A 14,303-nucleotide genomic window follows, 5' to 3' on the forward strand; every position below is an offset into this window, starting at 1 on the left:
ACGGAGTTTTCTTCAGAGTATTTTACAGAAATCTTGCTTTGTTACTTCTTCGCGTTTTGTTATTAGCATTTATTGTTTTGTTGCAAAATAAACATACTTCACTTGCTGAAAATGATGAAAATTTGATAAGTGCCAAGCCTCGAATAAGCGCCCACTCTCAAGGTCCAAACATTTAATAAGCGCCCAGGGCGGTAATCGAATAAATACGGTACGTATCACTTTCAAATTTGGCAATTACAATAATATTAAGGCGCTCATTCCAGTGGTGTGGACGGATTTCCCCTAACTTGTCCATGTCAAAAGTTGAAAAACCTTGGAAAGGTTTTTTGTCAGGAGAAGATTGATATTGGTCACGCTTGGGACTTATGGGATTAATTGCTGAAACGAGCTCGTCTACCTGTTCTGTTCTTAGATTGTTCTACACCTTTCAAGTATATCCGTTAACTTGAGCTTATCTTTTTTTTAGTTACGACACGTACTTATATTTTATACGTACATGGGTCTTTTGCGTCGGCCAACTCTGTGTACGTGCTTCGGTACTTGCATCATTAGGTTTGTGTACTCGTATGGGGTTGCAATTATTAATTTTTTTTTCGGCGGGGGAGGGGTACTTTCTTTCTGCTGGTGATAGACGACCCTCTATACTTAAAAAAAATCTAGCCCATTGGAGCTCAGTTTGATAGTGAGTCACAAACATGCATTCGTTCACGCTCCTAAACAGTAGAAGCGTAGAAGGTGAGGGCCTGACCCTAAGAAACAACCTACTCCTTAGGATACGATACGCTGAGAGAAGTTAAATTTCATTTGCAGATCATTTTGGGGGGAGATTGCCCCCCTCATTATCCAGCCCATACAGATAAGGCCTTACAGCCTCAATGAGTGTGGTTTCAAGTCCACCTCGTTTTCCAGGCTTTTTCCCTGTAAATTGATGGGAGAGATGGGCAGAGAATTAATTCTAATCGTCAAAAGGTACGATAGCCCAAAAGAAAAAGGAACAATTCTTTAAATGAAAAAAAAAAAAAGAAAAAAAATAGGTCTTCCCCCTTCCCCGCCCCCAAACAAAGATGGCAGATACCTCCCACAGCAAGAATTAATATTTTAATATAGTAAATATAAATTGTGATCTTTTTCAAGTTACAAAATATCACAAGGTGGAATGGTAAATTCACTCATAAAGCAAAACTAGAGTCATGATAACACTGAGGTTTCAGCCAGGTTTAATAGTTGGACAGGCCTGCTTTACGTACCTGGCTAGGCTCATCCCTTATTTCCTCATAAAATTTTTACTGGATATATATGAGAAGGCAGGCTGGTATTCTTGCTGAGATCTCTGTTGCTCTCTGTGGTTCTAATATTTGGAAATGTGGATGAAATCGTACATGCAGACCATTAAAAAAAGCTATTGAACAGAACTTTCCTGCAGTGTTGTTTATAATGCTGTACAATGTGTTTCTGCGGTAAGTCTTGAGTATGTGAATAACGTCTGATCTTTTGATCCTCAGTTTTTTTCCCTGGATGCCCCATTTATATGGAGACTTTCTATGGCCTCCCGCAGTGTTTGCATTAACAGGTTCCAGCTGTAGATAAATGCACACATGAGTCACAGAGCCTTAACAGCTAGAGCTTGTCCCAGATTTAGCTTTAAATAATATTACTTATATGGATACATGGTTACCAAAGCAAAATTTGGCTTGTTTTAGTTCAAGACTTTAGTTCCAGGGCTGTTTATAAGTTCTGCTACTAATAAATATTGCTATGCCTCTCTAAGTAGTTACTTATTGCCTCCCTCAGGAGTATTCCATCTTCATCATCAACTGGCCCCTCATTAGAGTCTTCAACATTAACATCAACATCATTCTGTATGATTGCGGGCTCAACTGGGGCATTGTCCCCCTCCTCGATGCACAAGTTGTGCAAAACGCAGCAAGCAATAACAGTTGTAGGAACCCTCAGTGTGTCCTCCTTGAGCGTTTCCATAAGGCATCGCCAACGACCTCTTAACAGCCCAAATGACTGAATGATCTTTTCCCTTGCAGCGCTCAGTGCAGTGTTGAAAGTGCTCTGGCTTGAGGTAACATTTGGTGGCTCTGTAAAGGGTTTCATTAGCCAGGGGCTCATGTCGAAATAATGATTCCCAACAAGGAGAGGCTTGACCTCCCTTCCGTTAATTACTCGAACTGGTGCATTTAAAATAACACCATTTTCAACGTCACGCTGTAACACACTGTCACGCAACATCTGTGAATGAGTCACGGACCCTGGGCATCCGGCACTGACGTGAATAAATTTACAGTTGCTGTCAGCTACCCCTAACACCAGAACACTGTAAAATATTTTCTTGCCCAAAAAATCGTACTTATTTTGCTTGGGTGCAATGATCTTTAGGTGGGTTGAATCCAGGGCTCCAACCACTTGGGGAAAAGAAGAAATATGTTCGAATTCACCCATGACTTTTTTAGTTTCCTCCTCGGTTCTCGGAAACTTGATGTAATTTGCCGCTTTCCTCCTCAAAATGTCGCAAAATTCATTCTTTACCACGTTGGCGGTTGATTTGGGAAGGCCATAGCCCAAGCCGCAAGCTGTATAGCAGCTTCCAGTGGCAAGTCGATTCAAAGCGACAGCAACTCGTTTCTCCAGCGAAACAGACGGCCGCATGTTCGTGTCCTGCCGGGATAATTCGGATCGAACTACATCGCAAATCTTGAAAAACGTTTTCCTAGAGACATGGAAGTTCTGATGCCATGTTTCGTCCGGGAGGTTACCCGCAATAAGCTCCTCAAACATGAACTGATCCCTATGCAAAACCCAAACGCGTTTTTGTGGCCCTTCTGCAACAGGCGGCTGGACTTTGGCGGCTTTACGTCTTTCTTGTTCGAAGTAAGCGAGTAACGCCATCAGAGTTCGAAGACGTCGTTTCTTGAGCGCACGAAGTCTTCTTATAAGCTTTTCTTGGCGGTTTGTAGCCCTTGAGGCTTGTAGTGCGACTACAGCATTGAGAAAGAATTGAGCCGTATTCACATTGACAACAGTTGAATCCATATTATGATTACAGTTGTCCAGTTTCGCACTCAAACTTTTTTGTACGTGAATAAAAGAACCGATCTTATGAGTAGACAGACTGACTCTCTGACAGGCAGCGGTTGCAAACAAATTTTAAGCGAAGCGAAAGTAGCAATCAAATCTAGACGCGACGTTTTCAACTCTTCGAGTAAATCTACACCAGGTTTTCAATTGCAAATTCTTTACCTATTGTGTCTGAGCCAATCAAGTGGCAGTATTCGATAAGCCTGCTTCATTGTGTGGCGTCTTGCATTTGACTGGTATCCCGTTTCGCTTGTGTTCAAACATGGACAGAACAGAGGGCAATTCGCTATCAAGCCTCGATCATTTCAGGTACGAATGATCTTTAAGTCTCTTTCAATTCGATAACATTTTGTCCTTGTCGATTTTGCGCGAAATAAGCGGCAAATAGATCATCTGACAGCGGCAAGGGGATCCAAACACAGCTTGTGTACATGTCCACATTGAAATGAACGAAAGCTGTTGTGTCTTCATTGTAAACTTGTTTTAGATGTGATTTTTTTCTTCGTCCAGGCCAGCTACGCTTGAGATCATTTCGCGGGTTTGACGAAAGAAAAAGGCTGGCTTGTCAAACGAACTTGTAGGGGTTTATTTCCCCTTCAAAATCAGAAAATGTTTTATTCGGTTCAAATTGCGTTGATTGCACTGCATTTTCCAATCCATTTCGCATATGTAAGTCTACTTTATTTATAGTATCCGGTTTTTTCTGCAAAAAGAGGACAACTGGATCAATTCCGCTGTTTTGTTTCCCTCTATTTCTTTAATTCAAAGGATTTCAGAAGTATCTTAAAACGACAATTACCTGAAGACATGTGAAGATGCTTTTAAAGATATAACATGACACTGAACGTGACAACAACGTGTTTGTTCACACATGAGAATTTACATGTAACAAAACTGAACTTGAATTTATTCCAGTTTCAATATTGCCCCATGTGGAGGGGCCTCGAAGCGATTTAATATGTTGGGATTTTATACTTGAACTTATTTTCTACAAGACGTATGCATTAATTTGTAGGACAGATAGGAGGCAGAGTTTTCTGACTTGTTAACCAATGACATGAATTTTCTCGTTTTCTGATACCGTTTTGGAAAATAACAGTCCATTGGCGGTATAAAACTACAACCAGAATGCGTTAATTTAATGAGGACGTTGAATTTTCAAAGCAAGTGGAATCACTTCTAATTAAAACCCTGAAAGACTTGGGGATCGATCGAATTTACTGCAGTGGTGTCCATTGCTGAAATGAACAACACTCTCACGCATCTTTTTTTCCCTTTTATTACGAATTTTTCCTTGAACACTAGCTGCGATCAGGTGAATGGATACTTTGAAGTAGTCCAAAAAAAAAAAGAAAAAAATTATGATTAAGGTAGCGAATGATTCATCTTCACACCTCCTTGTAGGGAAAATAGACCCCGGTAGAGTGGACAATCCTTCATAAGTTGATGAACAGAATGAGTGAATAAATAAATCAATAAATCAATAAATAAATACAGTCGAACCTCCACTAACGGTCACCTCTCCACTTCTGTTAGCCTGCGTAGCAAGCGTTTCCAGACGAGTTATTGCGCCAAAAGTTAGAGCGGGAGCAAAAAAAGTCATTCCCGTCATTACTTTTTTTTTTTTTTGCTCTCGTCCCAACTTTCTCGACGAACTCGCGCGGAAACGCTTGCTGCGCAGGCTACACTTCTGTCCCCAAGCCGGCCATCGTGGAGAGGGCAACACAAGACAAGACAAGAAGATTTATTTCACTCAGCTCCGTTTACATGTGACAGATAGAGAAAAAGAGACAAATAAACACAATTACATAAGTGAAGAATCAAAAATGTAGTCACTAGATAAGGAGCGAGAGGTTCGGCTGTCAATAAATAAAAGCGTGCAATGCTTTTATGTTCAAGTTTTATGTGACCTGGATAAAAAATGTTGAAGAACTGCCTTAAAAAGGGGAACATTTACACACGCGCTGTATTCAAATAAACAGTGATATCATAGTGACCAGTCCTACGAGGTCTTCTGGTAAGAAGGCTACAGTGCCGAATTGAGTACCGTGCCAAAAAGAGCACAACGCATAAATTATGACAAATTATGAAATTCCTGAATCGACGTGATGACAACTTAATGACATGATGACAGTTGAAACCACTAAAACTTAACCGACCCTAGATGGGGTATCCTGAAACCTCGAGTTCGACATCGAGTCCGAGTTCGAGTTAGAGTTCGAGTTGTACTTCGAGTTGCATTTTTTTTCCTTTTTTGTAGTTTGTTTTATTATGTTTTGGCCACCAGGAAAAAAAAAAAAACTTCTGAGCACCGGGAAAAACGGTTAAAGAATGGTTCATTTCAATAAGGTGTATATCGGAATCTTATCTCGACGCATTGTGTCGCGAAGTATCGTAGAATGCTGAAGGCGGTTCTAAGTGTAAAATCGGTCATTTTCGTGGCTCGTGTTTCACTCCGAAAGTGACACAGTTTCGAATAGACTTTGATTGTTTTGTCGAAAATAACGGTATTCGAGAATGGATAAGAAGAGAAGTTATACTGATGTCGTCTCTGGAAGTGGCAAGTTCATCGTTTTATCTTCCTTTTTTTTTTGGCGATATGGAAATTTTCCACCACTACACTTGTGATATTTGACTAACCACGTGTGGTTGTACACCTCACCAGGGTCTTCCGACTCCGGTGAAGGATTGATGGTCAGGTGGGTGACTATGTATCCTTCTCTACACTGGTTGTTCATGCCCAGGGTGAAAATAAATTCCATGAAGATCCCTCTCAGAGGCGTTTACAGAACGAAGTATATAGATTTTCTGGGAGATTTCCAAACAGAGTTTTGACTATTGAATGTCGTGATGTGTTAATTAGATTCCTAGTTTGATGATCTGTTAAATAGACGTTAAGACATCTGCGGTAATTGATAAATGTAGGAAACATCCGTTGCGTCATCCTTTTAGTGAAATTATCCTCATGTGAAGAGATCACACCGCCGCTTTTTCGAGCTTTTGCCTTTGGTGCCACAAGAGACTGGGGATGGCAGGGAGGGAAAGTTGTTTGTGAATGGTGACAGGCTTATTTGAAAACTTAGCCTTTTGATGATGAGCTTTCAGGCAGTCTGGCGATTATTAAAACCCATTGTCACCCTCTTGGTCGGAATCGGCTCACGGAAAAGCCATTCTTTTGAAAGGATACGGCATTCAGAGCGTTCAAGTTGTATCTTGAAGACTTTATGCTATTAATACCTTGTAGTAACCCTATTTTTTATGAAAACTTTTTGGTGCGTTTGATACTCAGACGCCAGTCTATAACCACTGCTGGAGCAGTAAATCTCCAGACGGGAGAAGTAAAGGTAAATTCCCTTTATTCTGCCAGAATAGACTCTGAGTAACTAAAGTAGCACTTGGCTCTCTTTTTTGTTTCAATCAAATTATTATGAACCGAGAACATATTTTACAAATAAGTTAGTATTTTTTTTACATCCACTTTGAAATCACTGGCTATCCGTGCAATCTGATTGGCTCTCAGCAGTGTGATTTATTCCTAAATCGCACCATTTTTTGCTCTAAATCGCATCTGTTCCAAATCGCGTCATTCATGTTCTAAATCGCATCATTTCTGTTTTAAATCGCACCATTTTTGTTCTATATCGCATCATTTCTGTTTCGAAAACAAAATGAGATGTAAAAGCCTTTTTGTTTCGGCTTTTTAACAAACCGGCTACTCGATCAATAAAATATTAGTACTGACTAAATTCTGCGATTTCAAAATGGATGTAATAAAGGGTAATTGAACTTCGTGTCGTGCAATTTTGGTCTGAAATCATACTTGTGATTTCAAATAGAACTCGCGCTGCGCGCTCGTTCAATTTTGAAATCACGCGTATGATTTCAGACCAAATTGCACTCCACTCAGTTCAATTACCATTATATATCCGACCTTGTACGAGTAGACACGCTCGCTGGTTAATCAGGGTAAGCGCTGACTGCACAACGTTGTGTTTTAAAGGGAGTGTCCATAGTATTAAACACTTCTATAAATATGTTAAGTTTTGTTAATTAAGAGCATATGCAGGGGCATTGGGCTTAAAAGCCCCTATGCAAACAAATTACGATTAAAACGCTTTAAACCCATTGGATTGCGAGGTCATGGCTTGGTCATTAAGTTGTCATCGCGTCGATTCAGGAATTTCATAATTTGTCATAATTGATGCGTTGTGCTCTTTTTGGCACGGTACCCGATTCGGCACATTCCGCGTAGCTTGCTCAAGACGTTCAGATACTGGAGAAGGGCGTGAAATGGAGAGGAGGAAAAGAGCGGAGGAAAAGGAAGAGGGAGTGAGGAGCGAGGCAATCGGTGAAATCGCTCGAAGTTATATCGTCCGAAACCAGAGTCATGTCGCCCGAAATTTGTAACAAGAGTGTTTGTAGTATAATTTTTATCTCGTTCCTTACGCGATATTGAGACAAAACAAGCGGGATAATTGTATAATTAAGTCTCGTTCTTTAAGCAATGATGCTATGGTGAGACGGAACATGCGGGATGAACGTGCACCATATCCCGTTCTTTACCCGATGCCCGGCGGGGGGGTACTGCCATATATGGGCTATATAGGTATGTGCCGCTGTGAAAGGTACGGTTTTCAAGCAGGTTACTCTGGGATAGGGTATATAAATCAGAACATCTGGGTCTAGAATAGGGTATCATTTTTCAGGAATCTGATCAGTTGGTTGAAGATTTTATCTAGACTAGAGATTGTGATATGAGGTTTTGTTTTGGCTAGATTACTGTGCTAGTGACTTTAGTAGTTTCTGGAAAACAGCTACTCTAAGATAGGGGGGGATTTGGGGAGTTTACTCTAGTATAGGGTAGCAAAATTCAGCTGAACTAGCTCTCGTATAGGTTAAGGGTTCCAGGGTCCCAGCGGCACATCCCCACCCAGAAATTCCTAAAGTACTCCCCTCCGGGACCCGATGAAGAGACGGAACAAGCGAGATGAATGTGTAACATATCTCGTTCTTTTAGCCTTGAGGAAACGAAACAAGCACGTCAAGTAAGTAGTATATCTTTTTCTTAAAGATTTGATGAAACGAAACAAGCGCAATTAAGATGCGTGGATGTTGCTGAACAAATAAAATTTCGGGTGACTTGACTAAAAATTTCGGGTGATATACCGCAACTCTGGTTTTGGGCGACTGGACCGTAAACCGAGCGAAGTTTAACAGGTGTTCCTCACCCTCTCTCCCTACCCCCACCCTCACTTTTTTTTCGCTGTCCCCACTATCTGAACGACCTGAACGGCTAGAATAAGCTTCATGCCGCGTGGAAGTTATGCGTTAAGGGCATGTTTACTTGAAGGTGGGGGACCCCAAGTAGGTGAGGTAACCCGCTTAGGTGGGGTAACCCGCCTGTCCTTATAATCTCTCATTTTAATTTGATCACGTTTACATGATAGGTGGGATGGCCATATAAGAGATTATATGGACAGGCAGGTTACTCCTCTTAAGGCTGTTACCTTACTCACCTGGGCTCCCCACCTCCATGTAAACGGGCCCAAAATCTCGTGTTCAGTTAACTGTTCCTTATAAAATAATAACCTTCAGTTTTGCTTCGAATTGTTCAATTGCAGTCAGTTTGCGTCATCAGCATTATCTCCCTTGGGAACTGACAGCAACGGATCGAACCAGCAGCCTCTCTTTCGGTCCGAGATGCTTTCGCGTGATAGAGGCACTACGGCTCAAGGCAAAGTCACTTCCCCGACATCTCTCAGCGCCTTCTCGAGCCTATCCTCTGAAGGACGCAGCTCAGCGTCCAATGTGCCTCCTGCCAGAAGTACTGATTCTTTCATATCGGCAATGCCGATAAAGCCCGGCCGCTCTCCGAATTGGTCCGACGCTGAGACTAGGTTTCTTATCGGGTTTTGGGCCGAGCAACATCAAAATATTAGCCAACAAAGGAACGCCAAAGCTTGGGACATAGTCGCTCGGTTGCTGAACCAGAAACTTGCGCAGTGTGGATTTGAAACGTTTCGGACGGGTCAACAGTGCAAGGGACGCATGAAGAGCATAGTGTTTGACTACAGAACGACAAAGAAACGAATGATCGAGACCGGCGAGGATGACAGAAAATGCGACTACTTTGAAGAACTTGATCAAGTGCTCGGGAAAGTGCAGGGAGGAGGGTCTGAGTTGAGTGACCCGAGTACGGTTACCCAGGAGGGCGAGAAGGCGTCAGCGGGTGGCGGGGACAACGAAGACAGCAGCACAAGCGATGATATCGTCGTTGTGAATATTCCAACCAGCTCTGCGCTGAACGTTGATACCACCACTGGTCTGCAAACTGGAATTACAGGAATTGAGGTTAATCAGGCAATAGCTGAGGAGAGGGAATCACCACAGAGAAAAGAACCCCCTAGGAAAAGAAAGAAAAAGACACCGACGGATGACGATGATAACTCTACAATTCAGTTTCTCAGGAGTTATATGGAGGAAAGCGATCGTCGAGACAGGGAATTCTTGCTGCAGATGGCGCAGATGGACCGCGAGAGAGAGGAAAGAAATTACGAACGAACAATGAAAATGATGATGGAGATGGCAAAAGTGTTCAAAAGTAGTATTGCAAGTAATCAAGATAACCCCAGGGGAAGTGGTGTCGGTACTGTTCCTCCCACCCACGGTGGGGATATGCGTTTAAGCATGAGTGATAACAATGCGGCTTCTTCGCGCGCGGGAGAAAGCTTTGGAACACATTTAAACAGAGATTCTAGAATGAAAGGCAACGAAGGAGGCTCAGCGCAAGACAAGAAAGAAAAGCCACTTCAGTTTCTTAAAGAGTACATGGAGGAAAGCGATCGGAGAGACAGGGAATTTTTACTGCAGATGACACGAATGGACCGGGAGCGAGAGGAAAGAAGCTCAGAGCAAACCATGAGACTTATGATGGAGGTGGCAAAGGTGTTCAGAGGGGGCAGCTAGAGACTGAGCTAACTTAGAGTATTTGGTCAAGTACTGAAGCTATAATAATGGTTTAATTTTGCTCAAGCTCGGTGTACTTGGTGCTCTGTTTTTGTTGTTGTTGTTGCTTTTGTGTGTGTGTTTTAACACTGGAAGAAACCGTTTTGAAGCAAACGCAAGAAAAAAGTGTTCATGGCAAGTTAAATCGTCAAAGTATCCGAAAAACTTGTTGGAATGTAAAGAACACCATCAGTGTAGACTGGAAGGGGAGAGGCTTACCCTCAGATGCAAAGATTTAAACTGAGGTATTAAAAAGGTGTACGAACACTCTGCATAGATACTACTGCATTTCCTCCTAGCAGGGTATTTTTATGTAGGAATTTCTCCTTTTAGCAATGCATAATCAAGGATATAGTTCTCAGTCCTGCCTTCTCCACTGGCGCTTCGTATTTCGCATAGAGGCGCGCATAAAACAAGAGTAACTGGTTACGGAACGCAATGGACCATGGGAGGGTGAAAGAGGAGAGGCAAAGTTCTCGCCCGTTTTCTCCTTCCCGCCTTCCCTTGCGCTCAGTTTTTTTTTTCAAGAGAGACGCCTCAGTACAAGGCAGGTTCTCAGTCCGTAAGAACTAGAAACGATCATCAGGGACGATATGCCTTGATAACGAAACAACTTCAGATAAACAGTATATAACAGGCAGGAGAAGGAGCCGAGTATGTTACTGATTTTCCCCGTCAGGTACCAATCAAGTACCAATCAAGTGCTATTTAGCAAGGTGACGTAATACCTCGCTTGTACTCGACCCCAGTTTCCTTTTGTTGCCGTTCCTCATCATTTAGCCCCGAGTAAATGCAAATGCTAAAGCAATCTTAAAAACTGTGGACTCAAACAACACCACTTTTATTTGTCTCCAGCTTCGAGGCTGGATGCAAGACGAGAAAAATGCAAACCTCAAACGAAAACGATACCGCTCCATCTCCCCCCCGCCACTTTGCCAAACAAAACAGTGCAGCAGTAATTTCATCCTTTACTTTTCCATTTTTATTCTTTAAGCAAGGAGAAGGTTTTATTACTCCGCGGTGAGAGATGTAACCTAGAAGCCTACATGTAAAAAAATACATCTGCTGCCTCGTTCACAGGCATTTCCAAGGCTTAGATGGGGCTTGGAACAAGCAGGAAGCGCGAGAGGGGGATGATGGGAACGACCGCAGAGCGCAAGCAGGGAGTGATGGGAAGGAAAAAAAGAGAGCATTTCTCTCCCTTCCCATCACTCCTTTCGTCCGCGCTTTCCTTGATAATTAACTCAAATATCCCCCAGAAAGTTATCGCGAGCGACTGGGACGAGGCAGACACGTTTGTATTGAAAGAAATATAATGTGTTTTTGGGAATGTATTTGTGATTTGAGTCACCAGAACGAGTTCTTAAAATTTCACAGCAGCCATGATAGTCGAAGATTTGGTTCTTTTCACACGTCCGCGTCCTAAAGAAGGTAACCTTGGTACCTGCATACTGGCAGCTCTCGAATTGCGCGCATACTTCAGACGCGTCTGTTGATCCAGTAGAGATTCTCCAAGAAGGCGCGGAGAAAGTCCTGCTATCGAGTCGCACTCACCGGGATGCAAACTCGAACGCCTGGAATCCAGTTCCCCGTCGCCTTCCGCTTTTATATGGGGTGGCTGGGGTGTGGGCGTGTATTTACGGACGGGTAAACCTTGTCGGAACGAGGGAGAGTTCTGCTCGGCGTAAAGAATCAACAGTTTTTGAACTGATGTGCGCGATGACCCAGCTTTGTTGTTTTCACGCGTAGGTGCCGAGCTTTTGTGCGTCAAGAGCTCATTACTCATTACAAGGTAATCGGATGATCCTTTAAATAAATTGCTATAAGTACTCAATTCATAGGTGCTTTCCTTTGTATCGGACCGCTCTCGTGATGTATAATCTCGCCTTTTCAACCCAGATCTTCTTGCCAACAAAATTTTCTGCTGAGGCGAAATTTTATCGTCATCTTTTATCTCTTGCGATTGGCACTTCTGCTTATCCAATGAGCCTTCATCCTTCGCAAACAGAAACGAAAAAATGTTATCTTCTGTCAGCTGAGTAAATTGAACAAAACTATCCAACGTTTGTTTTTTGTTCCGCGAAGAATGAAATAAAGGCAACGAAGAGATGCTCACACGGAACTCATAAGGGTCGTTTTGAACACTCTTCAGATATTTAAGTACACTCGAAACTGAAGAACCAGCTTGTTTAACGAGAAGCTGCGCGCAAAGCTTATCACCGCGTAGAAACGCGGCAATCAGAGGACGCATACCAGCGTTGTTAGCTTTGTTGAGTTCGCTTGATCGGGCAGTGTCTTTTAAAACTCCCACAATCATTTTGACAAGAAGAAAGTTTCCAGAGATGACGGAGAGAAGAAGCGTGTTGTTTCCACCCTTATCAGTGACATTTATTTGAAGATCAATACACGATTGATCATTCAGCAGAAAGCGGACGATTTCAACTCTTCCTTTTAAACAAGCCCACGAAAGAAGCGATCGTCCAAAATTGTCCGTCTTGTTGATATCTGCTCCAGCAAAAACCAGCGCTTTACAAATTTTCATCCTCACTCGAGCGTCTTGAAGAAAGCAGGAGTGTATAAGCCCAGTATGGCCATTTTCGTCAACTTCATTCACGTCTATTCCAACTTTTATAAACATCTTCACTTGCGTAGTCCTTCCTTCTTTTACTGCATTTATAAGTAACATTTTTGACTTTGTACAACTAATGGTTTTAAACCCAACAGAATTCAGCCAGTCGTAACCATATCATGGCTAACTAACACTCACTAGTGAAGAATCTCTCTCAATCTCTTGTGTTCTCTTGTACTTAAAAGAATAAAACTATGTTTATTATAATCTCCTTATAATCAAGTATGACTCCTTATTACCATATATGATGTATTCCGTTCAGCTTTTTGTAATTAAACACAATAATTCTGATTGACACAAGCAATATGTATGTTATTATGTTAGTACACTTTAATTATTTCAAGTACAACAAGTATGTAATCATGTTATGCTAATAAGCGGAGCTCCTTTCACAACTAGGGCTTATTTTTGACCAACGCATCGAGATGCAGTGTCCAGTTTTGTCGGATTTTTGTAAGCAGTTCGCAAGACACAGAGAAACTTGGGCAGACGAAAATAAGCCTCCAAATTCCTAAAAATTGATAGTGCGGTTTAGACGTGCTACAAGTCAACTTACCACGACAGAAATGCTGTAGAGCGAACGGAGCGCGAGCTTTTTAAGAGGAGCGAGAGACGTAGTCGCGAGATCGTTTTCATTTTAAAGACTAATTAATAGATGATATATGTTGTTTATCCGGCATATGACTTGTTCTGCAATTGACTACGTACGTTTCGTGATAGAAGCGTACCTTAACGACAAAAATATGAATTGCACCAATTGCTTCCCTGGCTTAAAAGTTCGCAACTAGGTACTAAACCGTATGTGCCAGATTGTAGGAAAAATTCATCTCCGTTTTTATCGACTTTCTAATCCATGCAGTGAGAGGTTAATTAAAATTTAATTAGTGGTTTCAGTTTCACATTTTTCGTGTAAAGACTGATTATCAAATACAAAGTTAAAACTCTTTTTTGTTGTAAATGACCATCTCAAAGAAAACGTTGAAATAATACTTTGATCCGCCAGGGAAATGAATACTTAAAGTTGTTTATAGTTCATAAAGAAATACGCCAGTCGAAAAACGTGGAGACGTATAATTAAAAAATTTAATCTCCTTTCATGATAGCTTCAAATTTATACGCTAATTAACTGACTTATACTAATAGCTCAGCTAATAACTCACCTCTGAACATTGCAAGTAATTATAATTAGTATTCATTCACAATCAGTTTTGTCGGTAACCCTTGGCTATATTCTCCACAACCAAATACCGCTTACCAAATTAAAATAATACTAATAAATAATAAATAATGATTTGGAGGTAGCACATCCACAAAGTGGTTCACCGTCTACTTGATTCCTGGTCGAATTGGAATTTGAAAATATTGGTTTTTGAGGAGAGGGAAAAACCGGAGCACCCGGAGAAAAACCTCTCCAGCTGCCTCTCGGAGCGAGGGAGAGAACCAACAACAAACGTCATAAGTACAATTGACGTCAATTGTACAGGCATCGAAAGAAAAAGGGACAACCACAATTTTCCATGGTCTACACTCGTATAGACCATAGAAATGACGTCATAAAATGTTCAAAACTCAAGTGGAGAAACGA

The 14,303-nt window shown here is 41.7% G+C and overlaps 2 protein-coding genes across 2 annotated transcripts; one reads left to right on the forward strand and one right to left on the reverse strand.

Moving 5' to 3' along the window:
- Positions 1-3,282: 3,282 nt before the first annotated feature.
- On the forward strand, positions 3,283-10,189 carry LOC140940983 (uncharacterized). The gene is made up of 2 exons (XM_073389940.1): positions 3,283-3,393; positions 8,706-10,189. Exons 1-2 carry the CDS (start codon positions 3,347-3,349, stop codon positions 10,048-10,050), a joined length of 1,392 nt encoding a protein of 463 aa, XP_073246041.1. The 5' UTR covers positions 3,283-3,346; the 3' UTR covers positions 10,051-10,189.
- Positions 10,190-10,524: 335 nt separating this feature from the next.
- On the reverse strand, positions 10,525-12,924 carry LOC140940982 (uncharacterized). Its single transcript, XM_073389939.1, has one exon. The coding sequence runs from the start codon at positions 12,773-12,775 to the stop codon at positions 11,453-11,455; it is 1,323 nt and encodes a 440-aa protein (XP_073246040.1). The 5' UTR covers positions 12,776-12,924; the 3' UTR covers positions 10,525-11,452.
- Positions 12,925-14,303: the final 1,379 nt, after the last annotated feature.

Source organism: Porites lutea, chromosome 6, assembly GCF_958299795.1.
Source record: "Porites lutea chromosome 6, jaPorLute2.1, whole genome shotgun sequence".
NCBI classification, from domain to species: domain Eukaryota; kingdom Metazoa; phylum Cnidaria; class Anthozoa; order Scleractinia; family Poritidae; genus Porites; species Porites lutea.

What these genes read in the sequence shown, in the direction of transcription:
- LOC140940982 (XM_073389939.1), bottom strand. Translation starts at nt 12,775, where the DNA reads ATGTTACTTATAAATGCAGTAAAAGAAGGAAGGACTACGCAAGTGAAG.
- LOC140940983 (XM_073389940.1), top strand. Translation starts at nt 3,347, where the DNA reads ATGGACAGAACAGAGGGCAATTCGCTATCAAGCCTCGATCATTTCAG. An exon ending in TCAAGCCTCGATCATTTCAG is followed by an intron (nt 3,394 to 8,705) that starts GTACGAATGATC and finishes GTTCAATTGCAG; the next exon opens with TCAGTTTGCGTCATCAGCAT.